General features: G+C 36.4%; 1 protein-coding gene across 1 annotated transcript in view; it reads left to right on the plus strand.

Moving 5' to 3' along the window:
- Positions 1 to 17,700, plus strand: part of LOC104412039 (ran-binding protein 17-like) — an 84,678-nt gene that overhangs the window by 23,888 nt on the left and 43,090 nt on the right. The window contains 5 exon segments of the mRNA XM_010022632.1: positions 1,548 to 1,606; positions 1,692 to 1,726; positions 1,728 to 1,798; positions 6,477 to 6,580; positions 12,735 to 12,826. Coding sequence (XP_010020934.1) covers positions 1,548 to 1,606; positions 1,692 to 1,726; positions 1,728 to 1,798; positions 6,477 to 6,580; positions 12,735 to 12,826 — 361 coding nt within the window.

The raw sequence follows: 17,700 nt of genomic DNA on the forward strand, positions 1-17,700 counted from the left end.
CTTGGATGTCACAAAGCCTTTTATATCCACATTGCAGAACTGAGAGAGTGAAACTTTAAGTGACTTGTTGAAAGCCATGCAGCAATTTTGTGTCAAATGTAGATGAAGCTGGAGTTGAAAACTCCAGGCCAGTGCTCTGGCCATTCTCTCGCTTCTATTTTGCAAAATAACATCTGGTTACCTCTGTACAAAACTCATACAGATGTCAGCATGGATCTTTTTGGAATACACAGTATATTTTCTGTTACCCCAACCCCAAATGCTTGCATTATCTGAGGCAGGGAGTTGGTGTGTGCTCTTGCTATTAGTGATGTTCATAGTGCACACAGCTAGGAAAGAAGTCCAGTTGTGAAACAAGTCTTAACTGCCTGGACTTTAAGGGCTTCTATTACACAGTTTTTGCAAACCCAACTTTTGATTTAGTACAAATTCTCATGCTTTTAAAAGAAATATTTTTAAGAAACATACTGCATTTCATCAGGTGTAACCACCTAGTAAATCAGCTAGAATATGTGATCTGCAGAATATATGCAGTCCAGGAAACACATTGCTTCTGTGTCATTTAGTGTGCATCTCTCTGGGAGCCCTTCTGTACAAGCAGGTGTAAACAGACTTGAGCTTATCCCACGGGACCAGGGCCGGGAGCTCCAGCCCAGTGGTCATGTAGCTTTGCTAGTGCAATGCATAGACCAGACCAGGAGACCTTCCCGAGGGGCCTGTGCTGGGAGGAGAGCATGGGGCTGGGGCCAGTGCCACACTGCTGGGCTGGCACAGCCTTAAACTTGGCTTGTTTGTGGAGTGGGACGTTTCAGGTCATGCTTGGCAGTAGTCAGTTAGATTAGCTTTGTATTTTTTAACACTGGATTCCTGTGGAAGTATTCACAGATAGCTCCAAAAGTCCCAGCTGTACTACCTTGTGTTGGACCTTGCTCTGACTCTGAGATCTGAAGAAGTTCCCATTCAGTTCTTATACATCTGAAAATACTTAGGTTAAGTGTTCAACATCACTTAATATGTATGAGATGTGCTTTTAGCTCTTGTAACTAAAACTAACGAAATGTGATTTTGATGGGTCAGGAAGATCACCTCTGTGATTTTGGGGCCATTACTTCAGTGCTGCTTAGGGCTGCAACCAGTCCCATTGCCAAGGGCCAGCCATGTCCAATGCAGGCAGTTGCAAAATCACTGGTTTTTTTACATGCTGAAGACACGGTCTATCTGGGGAAAAACTGCACATTTATTATCAGAAACTCTGTTTAATTTTAGAAGTCATTTAGTTCATTCATCTCTTTTGTGACTAGAATATATGCCATGAAAAGTAATCACTTTAATTAATAATAGATTATGGTCTTTAATGTTCTAAGGAATATCTCTATTATGTATATTTCTAGATGAAATTCAGATATGGGGGGTTTTTTAATGTACGTTTGTTGTTGTTTCAGTAAGCATTTTTTTTCCTTACTAAAAATTCCTGGCAGTTTGTACAACCTGATAATGTAATCATGATGCTGCGAGGCTGATTCTTCCATAGCACCTCCTACTTACAGTCTCCTGAAAAAGCTTGTGCAAAATAGAGGCTGTGAAATTCATGCTTCAGAATCACACAGTAAGTTTTCTTACTATGTTAAAAAACGTTGTGTGTAGTAAATCTTGTAGCACACTTAACTTTTCATATGCTTACGTTTCAACAGAGTAAGCACTTTCCTTTCTTGGGCATCAGTGATAATTCAGCCCAGTGACCTCAGGTGCTGGGCAGTGTTCTATGCTACTCTCACTCATCTTCTCATGGTAGATTTAGGTAAGATCCTTCTCCCATGTCCCTGAGACACCTTCCTGTCTTGCGTGGTACCATGAATTTTTAAGGTTATTAAACCAATGTAACAGCAGCTTAATTGTACAGTAAATATGTTGGTGTTTAAAGCACTGCCTAACTACTTTTGAGGTTTATGACATTAAGCATGAACACTGTAATTGTTGCCTTCTGTTGAAGAAATAAGGAAGATGAGTTTTTTGCACAGAAGTACTTTTTGTATTAACTACAATAATTTACAGTACTAAATGCCTGAGTGTTTTGCATTTCCAGGTGACATACCAATTATGCCAGAACCTTCCAGCTTCTAGTAAAAGTTGATTGAGTTTTTTTTATTTCATAGAATCCTTGAATGGTTTGGGTTGGAAGAGACTTTAAAGATCATCTAGTTCCAGCCCCCTGCCACTGGCAGGGCACCTTCCACTAGACCAGGTAGCTCCAAGCCCCATCCAACTTGGCAAGTCCCTATGCAAGGACTTAACAAGGCAACGTGTACAGAGATGATCAACAGTCACATAAGGCAACAGTAGTTGTTCCTCCCCCTGCTGATAATGGGTGCTTGCACTGTCTAGTGCTGAAAACAGTACCTTTGAGGCAAGACCAAACCACGTTTATCAGTGTTTTCTTAAAGAATGGCAGTTGTAAGCTGGACCTGCATTTACTTGCAGTTTAGCTGCTTTCAGTACTGTCTCAATGTTCTGTAATGTAAGCAGTAGGTACATTTTCTAAAATAAAATGGGTTACACATGCAGTTTTGGTAACTTTTCCTACAGGGTTGGGAAAAAAAAAAAGGATTTGGTAAAAACAAGATTACAGGTGTTAAAAATTACATCCCAAAGTAGAGGTCATGTAAGTATATGTTAGCCAAAATGCAGGCGCGTGCCTTATGACTGGCTACAAGCTGATAGAGGTCACTGTGATTCCTCTGGATTAACAGCTCCGAGATCTGAAATGATGAGGAGTATCTGAAAAAAGCATTCTTCAGTCTGTGGCTGTTGTCCTTTGGGTTCCTAGTGGAATAAATTTGGTGTTGAACTGATGAAGAAGTACACCTAGAGACACAAACAGCTCTAAGTTCTGTCTTAGGATCCAAATTTTAAAAGTTAGGTGTACACAAACTGTCCTGCCTGTATTTATGCAAGCTGTAATCTAACCTTGTAAATGAAGAGACATTTTCAGACTGTGAAATCTGGCAATTTTAGATAAAAAGAGCATTGTACCAGTTGTCTTCTCTGGGATTTTTCTGGATGGTTGAAGTTTTTTTCCAAATTAAGTGAAGAGCTTTATATAAAATCCTTTTATGTGAATGATAAACAATTCACATTGAAACAAAATCAAGATGGCTTTTTATTGGTGAAGGTTGTTTTAAGTAATTGTTTGATGTAGAAATATTTTTGGAGATTAGTTGAATTCAGAGTATTGACATTTTAAACAATGTGCTGTTGGAGGGACTGTCAAAATTAATTTGTAGTAGGAAAGAACAAAGATATATTAATTGGTATTTGCTTCAAAATGCACTTTCTGTTGAATTACTTTAAATTCATGTGAATGTAATTAGACTTTAAATTCCTTATGTGGCCCAGGTTGTGCTTTTAATAATTTTTTTGGCATTTAGAATTGCATCACTTTGTCCAAGATTCTTAGTCCAAGATTTGTAAAGTAAACTCAATATTCTTTTGTTGAAGTATATAGTGACCAAAATTAATACAATACCACCAGTAAAGGTATGTTTAAATGAAGATTTTTGCTTGGATTAATAATTTTTAAGCATTTTTTCTTCTCAGTACCATACGGACTAGATCTAAGGTGTAGAAATACCTTCAGGAGCTATTCAGCATGATTTGTCAGTGTCCTGTAATTACAGGTATGTGCAATCATGCTCAGTGCCAAAACTCTCCAAGTGAAGCAGGTTTGAAACGCTATTGCTGTAAGCCACGTGCAGATCTACTATATATAATTCAGAAGTGAGACATCTTTTTTTCTTTCAAAGGACATAATAAGGATGTGTATGCATCGTTTTAATTGTAGAAAATGAGGAGTTTACCATGGTAGATTTCTTTAGGGTAGTTTCTTCTTTTCCTTATTAATACCGTACTGTTCATGGTATGTGAATGCAGATTGTACAGGAATGCAAAAGAAATGCATAGGTAGTAATTTGTGTTGCTTTTCTAAAACTTAAAAAATATTTTATTAATAGGGCAATACTATATAGAATCTTAATTGTATCTTTCTTCGCTGCCTACACAGAAATAACACACAAGATTTTCCTTTACCCATATCCAGAACTAGCTGGTTTGTCATTCAAGTGTTGATCCCAATCAGCATTGGACATTCTGGTAGTTCTTTGGTCTTCTCAACTTTTTAACAAAGTATGCTTGAGATTCTACCTTCAGGAATTCTTGAATTTGAATGTGTATATAGTATCTTTGTGGAGATAGTCTTCTAATGATATGCAGCACTCAACATGCTGTATTACTTTTGCTATCTTGTGGTAATTCAGGTTTTGTCTTCTCTATCAATGGCAACTGAGCCCTGCTGCTGCACAGAGCACTATCCAGATGACTTCTGTTACTCTGTATGCTGCCAAGGTACAATACCATCATGGGACTCTTTCTGCATGAATGGTCTTTGTTTATTAATTATTTTAATATTATGTTTTCCTCCAAGGAAGATCTGATAAGTACTTGAAAGGAGAAAAACATCAGGATATGTGATACCTATAGAAATAGTTTAGCTTCTAGAAGCACAGGAGGAGGCTGATGCTGGTTGAGCAAGGAGATTGGATGCACAGAAAACTAATACTGTACTGGAGCTGTCTGAGGAGCTGGAGTTGGCAAAGAGAGGAGGGAGAAACAAAAAGCCAGATGAATAGTCTGGGGTTACTGTGAGTAATCAGAAGAGAACACAAAGGTCCAGGAGAGACAAATAAAAAGACTGAGTGGTTGAAGGGAGCAGAGAGGAGGTGGCAGAGGAGACAGGCAGAGGTGGACAGGATTGGATTTTCCCAAAGTGACCAGATCCTTTTGCTGCCAGCAGTACCTTTGAAACCTAGCACAAAGCATCTCATCCTCTTTGGTTCTGCTACAGGTGCAGGAGGCAGGTCTCAAGTTTGGTTGGTTACTTTGCTAGGTTAAGAAAATTTTTGAGTATATGTTGCAATTTAAACGCTCCGTAACTGGCTGACCAATGCAGCAGCGGGAAGTGATTGAAAACTATTTCCTTTTGCTTTCTAAAAAAATTCTGGCAAACAGGCCACAAAAGCCCTCTATTAAGAGGAAGCAGTTCAGGCGACAAAGCCAAGTATTGAGAGCTGAGGAAATGCCAGAATTGGGATTGCTTCTGTAACTTTCCTCTCCTTTTAAGTATTTACATTGTTATGAGGCAGTTTTAATTGCAGGATCACAGTTATTTCTCTCAGGATATTTGCCTCTTTCAGTTCAGATGTGACATCTCAGCTTAATGAGAAGCTGCTGTGTATTTTGATTTTCATTTTTTTTCTGTATTGTCGTTTGGATTTATGTGTTTGTCCATGTTTTGTTTCCTGTTGTGACTGTTTTTACTTCCTGGCCTTTTTTCTTCTTGGCCTTCTCTGTTGTTCTTACGACATCAGTACGACGTTCTGTCTGTACTGGGGTGAGTGATTTGCTCTTTGCAGGATCTCTAGAAGAGGTTGGAATTAGGCTCATTTTACAGGTGGGTATATAAAGTGTAGAAGCTAAACTGTAAAGCTTGTGCTAACTTTGCACAACCAATTTGACACACACAAGACTCTTTCTAACTTCAATTGCAACTTAGTTTGCCAGACTTTGCCTATGAAGAGAGAAGGGAGAGAAGCCCTATAGCAAAGAGCTCTTTAAAGAACATAAATTAAATTCCTACTCTGAATTACTCCCAAGGGGAATCTGCATGTGAGAGGCAAGCTACCCTCATTAAGGGCCTAAAGATAAGTAGCATGAGTACCAATCCTCATGCAAATTGCCATTTCTAAAATGTTGTTGTTTATAGTTACTTGTTCGGCATCAGGACAAAACAAATACAACCCAGACTTCCAGTTTGTCATTCAACTGTCAAACCAAGACAATTGCTATTTCCCTACCCACAACATCTTGTTTCTTTTACTCTGAATTCACACCTTCTGAAACAAATGAGTCAATAGTGTCACATGAATAACCCCAGCACAGTCCGGATTTATTTCCACAGCAACTTTATTCTGTATACTGAGGTAGGAGTTAGGAAAAAATAGCATACGATCATAAAAGATGATGATTTAAATATCATACTACAAAATACACATGTGAAAGGGTCTGATTTATTATTGCAGTTTAAAACTTAACATTTTTTAACTGTTGTCTTGACTGTATGTGACTGTTCTTCTAGGGTATGGAACAAATGCTGTCAGATTAACAGAGAGAACAGACATGAAAAGGAGAAAGATGTGAAATACAGAGATGTGCCAGTCTCACAAGTTGTTTACAATTAATTTGTCTTCTTTGTTTATAGCTCAGTAAAAATAGGTCAAACCTCAGGTTTTTGTTCCTGTAGGTCATATGAAAGAAAGTTCCCATGATGTCAGTGAGATTTTGCTATAAAAGCCTAAGAGGCTGACCCTTCCGAAGAACAGTGTGACTATGCTTCTGCTGTTCTGTTTTGGTTTCTTTTCCTGCAGGTGAAAATGAGGATGAGTTTGAGAATTTCATGCTTCCTCTCACAGTTTCATTTGAAAGTGCAACTCAGATCTTCAACAGTAGTTTTGTACAAGAAGCAGCAAAGGTGGGTTTATTTCAATTATAGAGAAAGACATTATTGATAGGAGAAACTAAGAGTGGAACAAGCATTTAGCGACAAGCTTGTCATCTCTTCTGTCTGTCCCTCCTGGCATGTGTATATCTGTATACTTGTATATATATTTATACTTGTATACATATATACATATTTAGGAATGTAGACAGAGATACAAAAGTTACTAATTACTATCCTAAACAAACTGTCTACAAAGATTTTATAAAGGCCTTGGCATTTTTTGGTGCTTTGACCCTATTTATAATCAAAAGGACAACTCTCTCTTCAGTGATAGCTTATCTGTTTCGTATGTAATATTGCCTTTTGCCATGCAAATATCCTGTTTGTGTATATTAATGTATTTATTTGGGGCTATGAGGAGACATGTTGTAACACAATTGATAAACACAGCTGCTTTAAAGTATTCTTTTCAAACAAGAATTTATTATATAAATCAAGACTTTATTAAATGGCTGGGCATATATGTATAAATAGGAACTGGTCTTGAAGTATTGCACCCTTAAACTGAACAAAGTGATTAGGATAACTGATAGCTAAATAAGGTTTTTATGTGCCTGTGGGAGCCATATTAGGATTGATTTGACAAGTCAGTTCAGCTGTGGCAACAGTCATAATATCTAACACAACATTATGTTTTATTAGTAAAATCCTTAAGTGTAGCAAGCTGTTTGTGTCAAAACAGTATATTTTAGGGAAGAAAAAGACTTGCTAGGTAGAAGCTGCATCATCAGGAATGATAATATATTGGAGCACTATTGCATTAAAGAGATTCCCTTCTCCTGTCACAGAATAAATAGTTAACAGTGTGCACTGGAGTGCTCACTTCAGCTACACAGGGTCATTTTGAAGAAACCCTAAGAGTAGTTTTTAATTAGCTGTTTTGAAATATGATGGAAACTTAAATACTACATCAGCATATTTATCCACTTTTTTGTAAGAAAATAAACAGATATGGTAGAAATATTTAGTAACTAATTTGTCTGCAGTACATGGCTGACATGACCAGAAGATGCTCAGCTCACAGTAATTGTTTGAATTAAGCGAATATTGTTTTTAAAATACTAGTTAAGGTTATTTCAACAATTAATTCTACTTTCCTCATTTGTTGTTGCTGTATGTATTTAATTTGAATAACTTTTCATTTATTAAATAGGCACAGTTTATGTGTCTTGGATTCATCTCTTACATTTTCAAGTTAAAACCCTAAAAATTAGGACAAAGAGGTCACTTCATAGCATTACCCTTTCTGTAGGAAACTGGCTTTATTTCACATGAAGATTCAGTTTATTAAAGTATTTGTCCTGTCTGCTTTGCTTGAAACTATCTTAGTAGAGAAATTTTAATGGAGTGCTAGCGATATATTCCTAAACTAGCAAGTTCTTAACGACCCTGGAAAGTGACTGCTTGATTACACTTTAACGGTATTTGCAAATAAAATCACAAGTAATTAAGGGGAAATCTCCAGGCTTTTGAGCAAGTTTGATGCATGATAACTGCCTGATTCAGCTTCATCTAGAGTAATGCTGTGTAGACAAGAGCTACTGAGATCAATAGCAACATAATGATAGTGGCAGAATTAAGTGAGTAACCTGAGAACTGTGTCTTCAAAATGCATGCAGCTGCCACAAGCCAGGGCCACACAGTGCACTCCGTGCTTCCGTCCTAAATGTTCATCAAAAGACGCCCTGCAGGAAAATGGAGTTAGATGCTCTTTATTGCTGATCGTGTCTCTTGCCACATTTATCAGGGAAATTGGATTAGCAGTTGGCAGCTGCAGGTAGACAAGGTTCTGCAGTGATTAAATATGCAGCTTGGCTGCATTTGTTGTGACAGACCTTTAGTAAATTCTACTGTAAGCACCATCTGTCTAATTTGTATAAAGAAAACTTAGTGCTTTAAGCTACTGATAAAGAACTAAATCTGTTGCTTTATCATAAACAAAACTTTTGCTCTAAATTCTCTTAAATGTAATTTATTAGGTTAAAGCTATTTTTTCTATCATAATGAATAAATAATACATGCAAAAGCACTTTCAGGTACTTCATTTTGCAAGTACTGAAAACAAAAACAGTTCAGTTCCTCAATAAAATGCTCAGTATTCTGATCCACAGGGAGATGACACTGTTAAAATATCACTATGAAAATGGTCCAGGACTGCCAAATTCATTTAATTTGTGGTTTTTACTAGGACTTTCTAACTGGCTAGGGTTTGGGGTTTTTTTTTTTAGTTTTTTAATAGTTCTGAAATACACCACTGAAAAACAGCTGCAACAAGGGAGCTCTTTCTTTTAAAAATACATTTGTAATCATTACATCTGCATACAAAACATATGTTTAGGTTGCTTTTCCAGGGAGATCAAATATAATTGAAGATGGCTTAAGTAGTTATGTGTCTTTTTTTTTTTTATACTTCCTTCTTCACATTTTTATATTAATAGGAAAAATGTCCAGTGTTAAAACAGCACCTGATTTTCTCCTCAGGATTTCCAGGTTTCTTCTGCCAATCCAGTTAAGTAATATATCTACTGGGTAGCTGGAATCTCAGTAGTACTTTGTTTATAATTGTGACATCATCAGATTTGCTAGAAATGCATGGAAAAAAAGGATGTGTGGAAAAAGCAGTTAAATAGCAACATGCTATCTTTAGCTGGTTTGTAGAAACTCCATGCTGTTAAATTATTTAAAATCCTTGATTTTCAGCTTGCACACATTAAAAGTTTTCACACTAAGTGCCAAATGTTGCAAACAGCACTTTAACAGAATGATTTTGCTTTGATCCCTGTAGCAGTTCCTGAATAATTTATCACAGGTTATTGCCTTAATTCTGGAGAGGGATAGAGCAATAAAGGCAGATGAAAACACTCCAGTTGAAACACCTTGGGGCCTGCTCATTCCTCTGACACGGCTCTTTTGTTGGAACTATTTAGAGGTTATTAAGATGTGTCTCCAGAATTAAGAGTATGCTGTAAGGATGAAGACAGCCATCTTAATTCTAAAGACAAAGCGCAATGACCCTTCACCTTTTTTTTCCTTTGTTGTTATTATATAGTAGAATTATGAGGGTAATATTATAGCTGCACCCAGTAGTGCCACTATAGTTAAGGGTCTGTCAGACTTTCCATTACAAGCCCCGTTTTGGGGGTAGGTGGTGTGAGTAGACTCGTCTGTTTTAAATTGCATTAGTCACACACTTGGCACGTGTTGGCAAGTCAGAGGGGTTTTTCTGTGAATATTTAAATCTTCAGCTCCTTTTAAAAAATCCATTGAAAAAAACCTTTTTCAGGAGTTTGAAACAAAATTCTTGATGTATTTTTTAAATGGCTGTGTTTTAATTAATCTTCAGTAAAGCTGTCAATGGCATTCAGGGAAAAGTATTTCAAAACCAAAATCTGAACACAATTGTTTCATTAGTAAGAGAAGCCATGTCTAAACTCCACATCACTGACAAGCTCCTCTTGCTACGTTTCATGTATTTACTGCTCTTCACTTTTTATCTTACTTGTTTTGCCGTTGCTGGTGTTGTTATTAACTGTCACTTTGCCCAGAAATGGCTGGGGTTCAGTTGTGAGTGAAGCAGTAGCTTCATGTATCCTTCAAATTACTCTGTTAAGTTTGCAAGGCACCTCAAATCCCACAGGATGGCAGACAAAACCTAGATGTACAAGTGTTTAATGTTGTTTGTCATTAATAAATTCTGTGCACGTGCTATATGAAAATTTATAATGGACTAAAACATTACTGACTTGGGATATTAGGGTTAGGACAGGAGTGTTCTTACTAAATGTAACTAAAGCAAGCATGGAATCTAGGGTGATTTTTCTGCTCCTATTAGAACTTAAATGTATTTTTACTAGTGACTTAAATGGATTAGGATTTATCTCAAGATTCTACAGGCTGTTAGGATGTTGCCAACTGTAGGCAGTGTTATTTGATAAAGTTGAGTTCTAATGGATAATACCTAAATGACTGAGTTTGCTGGGATTTTACAGGATGAGATTATTATGGTGCCTTGGAGAGTGAGGTCATTTATTAAGAATAGTGTGGTTAATGTTGTGGGCTTTTTAATAACAATACCTGAATTTAAAGACTAGAAACCCAAGAAATTAAGTTTATGTAGTAGTTGTTCTCCTTTCTTTAGAATTCAAGGTCAAATCGTGTCTGAAATTTCCTGGTGTATTGCATAGCTTGTGTAGGTTCCCACACAAATTATGGTGTTTAAAGAAAGTTGCACATCTGCTTTTACTAACAGCTTTTAAAATCTCACAACCAAACTGTTTCTTAAATATATTTGCAAACAAATTTTTTCTTACAAGCATCTTAATAGACAGGAAAAGCACGTTAGAGCAATATGGGTTTGGATGGTTGTCTTTTTCTAATCCATGTTCTAGAGACCACAGTAAGATGGTGAGCTCTTGAGCCCCATGCAAATCCTCAAACAAAGGCAAGTTCATGTCTTGCCAGAGGCTGCAGCTCCCCTTTTTTCCAGCTCCAGCCATCCCTTTGTGCAGGCTTACTTGTCTCTCTTTTTTCTTTTTTTTTTTGGCTAGAATGGGTAAAGGAATCAAAATCAATCTGGAAGATTTCCACTTCCTTGTATGTATCGTTGCAGCTCTGTATGCCTTCAGAAGGAAGTAAAAAGTGTTGCTGCAGAGTTCTTTTAATTCTTTACATTTTGGCCACCACGTCCACTAAAGAGTTATTTTCTGTGTGGACAAAACAGCATGCAAAGTATGAAAATGCAGATTAATACAAAGTTGGAATTTTATATTTCATCTTCTCAGTATTGAACACTTCCTCTCTAGTGATTTCAGAGTCCCATTAAAGTTAATGAGAGTGGAGACCTCTGAGCATCTTGCAAGTTCAGGCCATTTCACTGCACAACAGAAAGGAAATGCAAATATTAAAATACTCCGAGCAACCTCACCAGTGTTTTGTAGAGAACTCAATTTCTCCTTGGATAAATCTGTGTGTGTGCCATCCACGTCAGCTGGACTGATGGGTCTGTATATGAAAAGCAGAAATTAGCCCTTGTGTAAGATTACATTTAGAAGTTTAACAAGGCATCAGCCATAATTTGCTGTATATGTGATCAATAAAAATTAAGATATGAATCTTATCTTTTGTATTTCTCAACACTATAAATACTAGTGTTAACACCAAGAGGTACATTATTGAAAACTCTGGTTTTAAAGAACTCCTTACTGGGGTGTTTTGCCATATTTCTGTAATTACATTTTGACCAGACTGCAGTACTGTAGTCTTTTATTATGGAAAAAAATGTAAAAACCCCACCTGCATCCATGGATAAAATTTATTAAAACCACTTTGTTGTCAAAAAACCATATTCATGTCTAAGTAAATTGAAAAGTTTGTATGTATTGTTAAGGTATTTTTCATTCTCTAGTGTTTCTTAGTGATGTCTATTAATTATCCTGAAAACATCCCTTTCGTATGGGCTAATTATCTGTGCACAAAATGTTGTCTGCATTTGAGCTGAAATGATTCTGAAGCCACGCTTCAGTCACTATAGGGGGGAAAAAATGCATCTCAGAACTAATGTTAATACAGATGGAGATTTTCTGGGTCTTCTGTGGACAAAAAAGTCAGGTTTTGAGGAAACCTAACTTGGAAAATTACTTTAAAAAAAAAAACCCACAACCAAAAGATATGTTAAAATAACAGTACAGTGAGAGTCTCAGTGCAACCTTAATTGTAGCTTGAAATGAGTGTCAGTCTTACACCTCACTCAAAATATTACAAGCTTAAATTAATGTTTTTTTGTTATTATTACTTTAAATATATTTATACTGGAAGCACGTTTAAACTTTGATACATGGTATTCATATATTATGTTTTAATTTGCATTCATTAGGATAGCATATGGAATAATCAAAAGCTTTTCCTAAGCATTTTTTTTAGTGTTATCTCTATAAAACTTTAATATTTGAGGAAATCTTGCTTGGTAAAAGAATCTTTGTGGTTTTGATTAAAACAAAAAGGATTTGAGCGAGACATTTAAACTAATGAATCAAAATCAGATATGTGGTCATTATTGGCTGATTATTACTCCATCTGCTCTGTGCTAACGTGAAAATCAATTACTGTGTCTCTTTCCCACTGACAGCGTATGTTGATCGGGCTGGCAAGGGATCTTCAAGGGATTGCCTTTGCACTAAACACAAAGACCAGCTACACCATGCTGTTTGACTGGATGTATCCTTATTACACTATGACAATACCAGCTCTGTGCACAGAGGGATACCAGGCCCCTTGCATTAGTTTAATAGTATGGCACAGTGGGGAAGAGGAAACAAAGCTAAATGAACTAATGTGTAATCAGCTAAAATTACAGCACAATGGCAACCATGCAGTTAACTGGGAAGGACCACAGAGAGGTCACTTTTTTGTTGTGTCACACTGCTAATCTACAAAACATATCCAAGTGCTTTTCCTCCCTTCACAAATCCCTTATGTTTTCATGAAAAAAAAAAAAAAAAAGCTCTGTCTGACTCCAAACACAATGTACCAGCATTTGGTTTAACATCAAAAGTGCTTAAAAAAATACTACACAAGTGCTATCTGGGGAGATTCCTCTCTCTGGTATGAATCATGTCTTTAATTTAGTCAGTTACTTTCTATTTATGTCAACTCTATTAATATCACAACACCTGCAGTCTTGTTGATCCAGAAGAAAATGGACATGTGAAAACAAAATCAAAACCTTTAGACTGTAGTTTTCTCCAGTAAGGAATGGTAATGGAACTCTATTTGCTTTAAATATTGTATACATTTTTATGCTAACAAATACAATAATACTCATGGGTATTTCCTAATACTATAGAGAAATGGTTTGTATTTTTATAAATACAGTAGCTGTAATTCTCTCTTCAGGCACACAGTCATGTTAGTAACAAACTGCTGAAATACATAGTGAAGTAACTATGCAAATACTTGGTTTATAATTTAGATCTCACAAAGTTATGGAAGGTAATTATGTATTTGTTTATTTTCTGGACATAAAAAATCCCATTCAAGTACAATTACATGCTTTGCTAGAAATCAAGCTCTTAAAAATACTTTTATTTGAAGTAAACAATGAAACCCTACTGTTCACTAATAATCTTCCAGGTTAAGAAAAAGAAATGCATCAATATAGAATTGCAACTAGGAAATTAGCCTTTAAGGACAGAAAGGCTTATGCCAGCAGAGCCTGGTATGATCTGACAGACATCCTTGTGTGGTGGGAGTAGGATTCTGATGACCATTCATGTAAGCCCTATTTAAGACCTTTGCAAGCCTACACTGATTTTGTCTATGTGCAGGCTCAGCTTGCAGAAAGTAAGTCTAAACCATAAAGCAGTGTAATCTTTACTTCTTTTAAAATCAGTGGAAAGCATCCCTTAATTTCTGATTAAGAGGACTGGGGAAAAAAAAAAAAAAAAGGAAAAGTAAAAAAAATTAAAACAAGCACAAACCCCCAAAACTACTGAAGCCAGACTGTGAATTAACATCTCATTTTCTAGTGGGCACCATTGGGTACATTTAACTTCGTTAGTACTGTTTGTGCTTGTGTTACCCTAAAACTTAATCATGATCTCAGGAAGATGTGTAAAAGCAGAGCTGTGCTGCTTCCATTTGAGATTCTTTATACTTTGTTTCTCCTAGTGCAGCATGAGTATCATGCTCTGCTCCTCTGCAAATCTCCAGTTGTAGGGGGAGGGATAACAGGCACTCACCTCCTCTCCATTTGAAAGAAATGGATTCATCCATGGAGGTGGATTTTTTAATACAAGGATATATAATCCTCAGGACCCTTTCCTGATTTTTTTTTTATTAATGAATGTATTCTTTCTATTTTATGAATTAAGTTTATTTCAAATGAAGAAAAACAGCCTCCAACTTTTGGATTTCATTATTCTATATGAATAATAAAACCAGATTGAAATGTAGCTTTGTGTAGAATTCAAAGCTTTGTCCTTCTCAGCTTCTTTTACCTTATGCAGGTTCAGAATCTTTTTTCTTCCTCACCTTTGGCTGTAAAAGATAAGTGCATGCTTCTGCTCAATGGATTTCACCTCATTTGGCTGAGCCCAGCTTCATCCAGGTATTGATCCAAAGCATTATAGCAGAATAAGCTGCTATTATTGCAACTCTTATTTACCGTATATAAAGACAGAAAGGTAAGGGAGCAGGAGAGGTCAGATGCCAATTGTGTCACATAAAGTTTAAATATCCTTTGATTAACATATTTCTTTTGTAGTTTCAAATATATCATCAGAAGATAGTTTTAATAGCAAAGAAGAGCTGTTTTTCAAACAGGTTTTAGTCTGTTATGTTTGAAGCTGCAGTATTTCAATATTGAAAACAGCAAATACAGAATATGAGGCAAAATAAATCTGATATACTTTATTTGTTCAATAAATAAACAATACAAAGAGGCAAGGGATAAAAGGCTAAGCTTTTAATATACCATAAGATGATGTTTATTCTGTGCTGAAGACTATCAGAAATAGTCACTTGTAGATCATTGATAGAGGAATGTATTGATAAACTTTTCAACTGATTGCAGGAGATATTTTGGGTCTAAGCCCTGTCCCTTTACAAAACAAATAACACTCGGTAATCTCTCACCTCAGAGATGTTTTTTTTCCTCATGGCGAAATGTTTAGGATTTAAGTTTTGTCCAGTAGATGGCAAAAATGAGCAAAAATAATTTCTTTGAAGTCCTTTTGGTCCGGGGCGGGGGGAGGCACAGGGGATGCCGTTGGATCTTGTATTTTACCATTATGATTGAGTTATTAGGCTCATGGTTTAGAGGTGAATTGTCAGGTGTGCTGAGGCTGTGCTAGATTGCCAAATAGGGCTGTTTTGTAGCAGGCTTGCTTATACTAATTGAGTTTCTCTAGCAAATCAGGCTCCTTGGAAAAAGGCCAAAGGCTTTTCATAATTGTATTGACAAGAAAATGAATATGATAAATGGTGTTCATTCAGCTGAGACAAGATTTATAGTTTTCCTCTGGCAAGGGATGAAGAAAAAATACTTATAATAATAGTAAAATTTGTTTTAAAGTTGTATTAGGTGATCTCTCAAAAGACTTCATTAGAATATTTCCAAATGTTTTAAGCAGCTTCAGGTGTTAAGTATAGCATCTTCCCAAAGTAGCGGGTAATGAAAGATGAAGAAAACCATCACACAAACAAACAAACAAACCAAAACAAAAACTAAAACCCTGGATATGAAAGTCATTCATTCTACCTGAAATATTGATATGTCAAGCTGTCAATGATGATTCCAGTACCACAGCTTTGGGAAGTTTATTTGCCTTTTGTATTCGTTACATGTGGTCTCTGTAATTTGTAGGTCAGTCCTAAACATGCAGGTATGGCCTGAGAAAAACCTGTATAGCAATTTGAGTAGCATCAAAACCTGGTTTTGTTACTGGTGATGATTCTCCTTATGTATTTTATTCTACTATTTACTTCAAGACTGCCTGGATGAGATGTTGAATGTTTAATCTGTTTTCTTCCATACTAATATCAGACTGCAGTCTAAGGTCCGTGGTCTCACAGTCAGATATGTCCATGGAGATTCAGTTGTGAGTTCAGGGTAATATCCACTTTTTTGTTGCTTTCATTTAGTGTTTCTTACAGTTAGGTGGTAACCCATAGGCAGTTTTTCCTGTATTCCTCCCAGTTGATTCTCAGTATTTAATGACTTCTGTTGTCTGTGAAAGAAAAAGGTTGCAGTAAGAAAATGGGTTGCAAGAATTAAATTATTAGGCTGACTCAGAGTTGCAGTCAGCTAGAAACCGTGTGATGTTTATGCACGAGTGCATGGAATTGCCTGTATAAAACTATCTATGTGTATAGAATCAGAGACACTAAATTTATAAAGAAGTGATCTCTTATTGAGGTGTTTTATCTAGTGGTCATTTAAAAGTTCCACTTGACCTAGACATTTGGATGTCTGATCGTGTGCTGCTTCAGACAGGGATCACTAGAACAAGCAAAACTATCTTTGCATCTAACTACTATTGTTATGTATTTATCCAAATTTATATGGCATTTCTTAATGAAATACACCACATGTAGCACTAAGATGGCTTGTTCAGAATGAATCTATTTTTAAGGAACTGTATTTTCAAGCTTCTGTGTTTTGAGGATTCAGGATTAGGTACAAACTTGAAAGAGCCAAACAAGCAGTAGAGACTGAAATTCCCCAGTCACAAGAGAAGAGGAGAACACATTTTCTCATGAAACAAGACTACGAGATCAGTAGTCTGTTTGTAATAGCAGATATTGCCAGTTGCATTGATTCAAACCACAGTATCAGTTTTTGCAGTTTGAATTTCTTTGAGCTCAAACTGACTGGTCAGGTTAAGTTCATGACTTAGCCAGATTCCTGGAAGCTTGTGGTTAAAAACACTTCAAAGTAATACTCTGTTTAAAACCAATTTGTTCCACTTCATTGGATTTATAAAAGAAATAATAAATTGCTGAAGCCTTTCTGCTGACCCGAGCTTTTATAAAATTTGACTATAGTTTCCGGACTTACCTTGTCAATGAATATGGACTCAATGCTTAAGTTTTTTAATTAAGATAGGTAATCATATTGGATGTATTAGCAGCCTTTGCTGCTGCCAACTTACATTTCAGTTGTGGGGTTTGGCTGTCAAGTTACTCTCTTCACCATGAAATGTGAAAAGACTGTTTTCTACCCCATGAAATTCCACAAAGGGGCTTTGCAGCATCGCACCATGTCCCTTTTGTGTACATAGGGCTACTAGGAAGGCTAAGGAAGAGGCAGGACTTAAGAAAATTAATAATTAACAGCATGTCTCAGTTCTGTATCTTCCATGGCATCTGCTGCATCTTGAGAACGCTGACCATCCTCTGTGGAGAGTGAGCTGGATTGGGAGTCCACTTCAGAGAAAATGGAACTGGCAGTAGTGAATTTTTAAAGGTATGACGTGGCATGGATCATCTATGCCCTTTGAGGATGTTTTAGGTAAGTGAGATTTGAATTGAAATCCCAGTTTATTACTGGATAACTCTCCATGGTATCTTTAACTCTAGTCTGTTTGATTTAA

The sequence above is a fragment of the Nestor notabilis genome, unplaced genomic scaffold (genome assembly GCF_000696875.1).
Source record: "Nestor notabilis isolate BGI_N333 unplaced genomic scaffold, ASM69687v1 scaffold5079, whole genome shotgun sequence".
NCBI lineage: Eukaryota > Metazoa > Chordata > Aves > Psittaciformes > Psittacidae > Nestor > Nestor notabilis.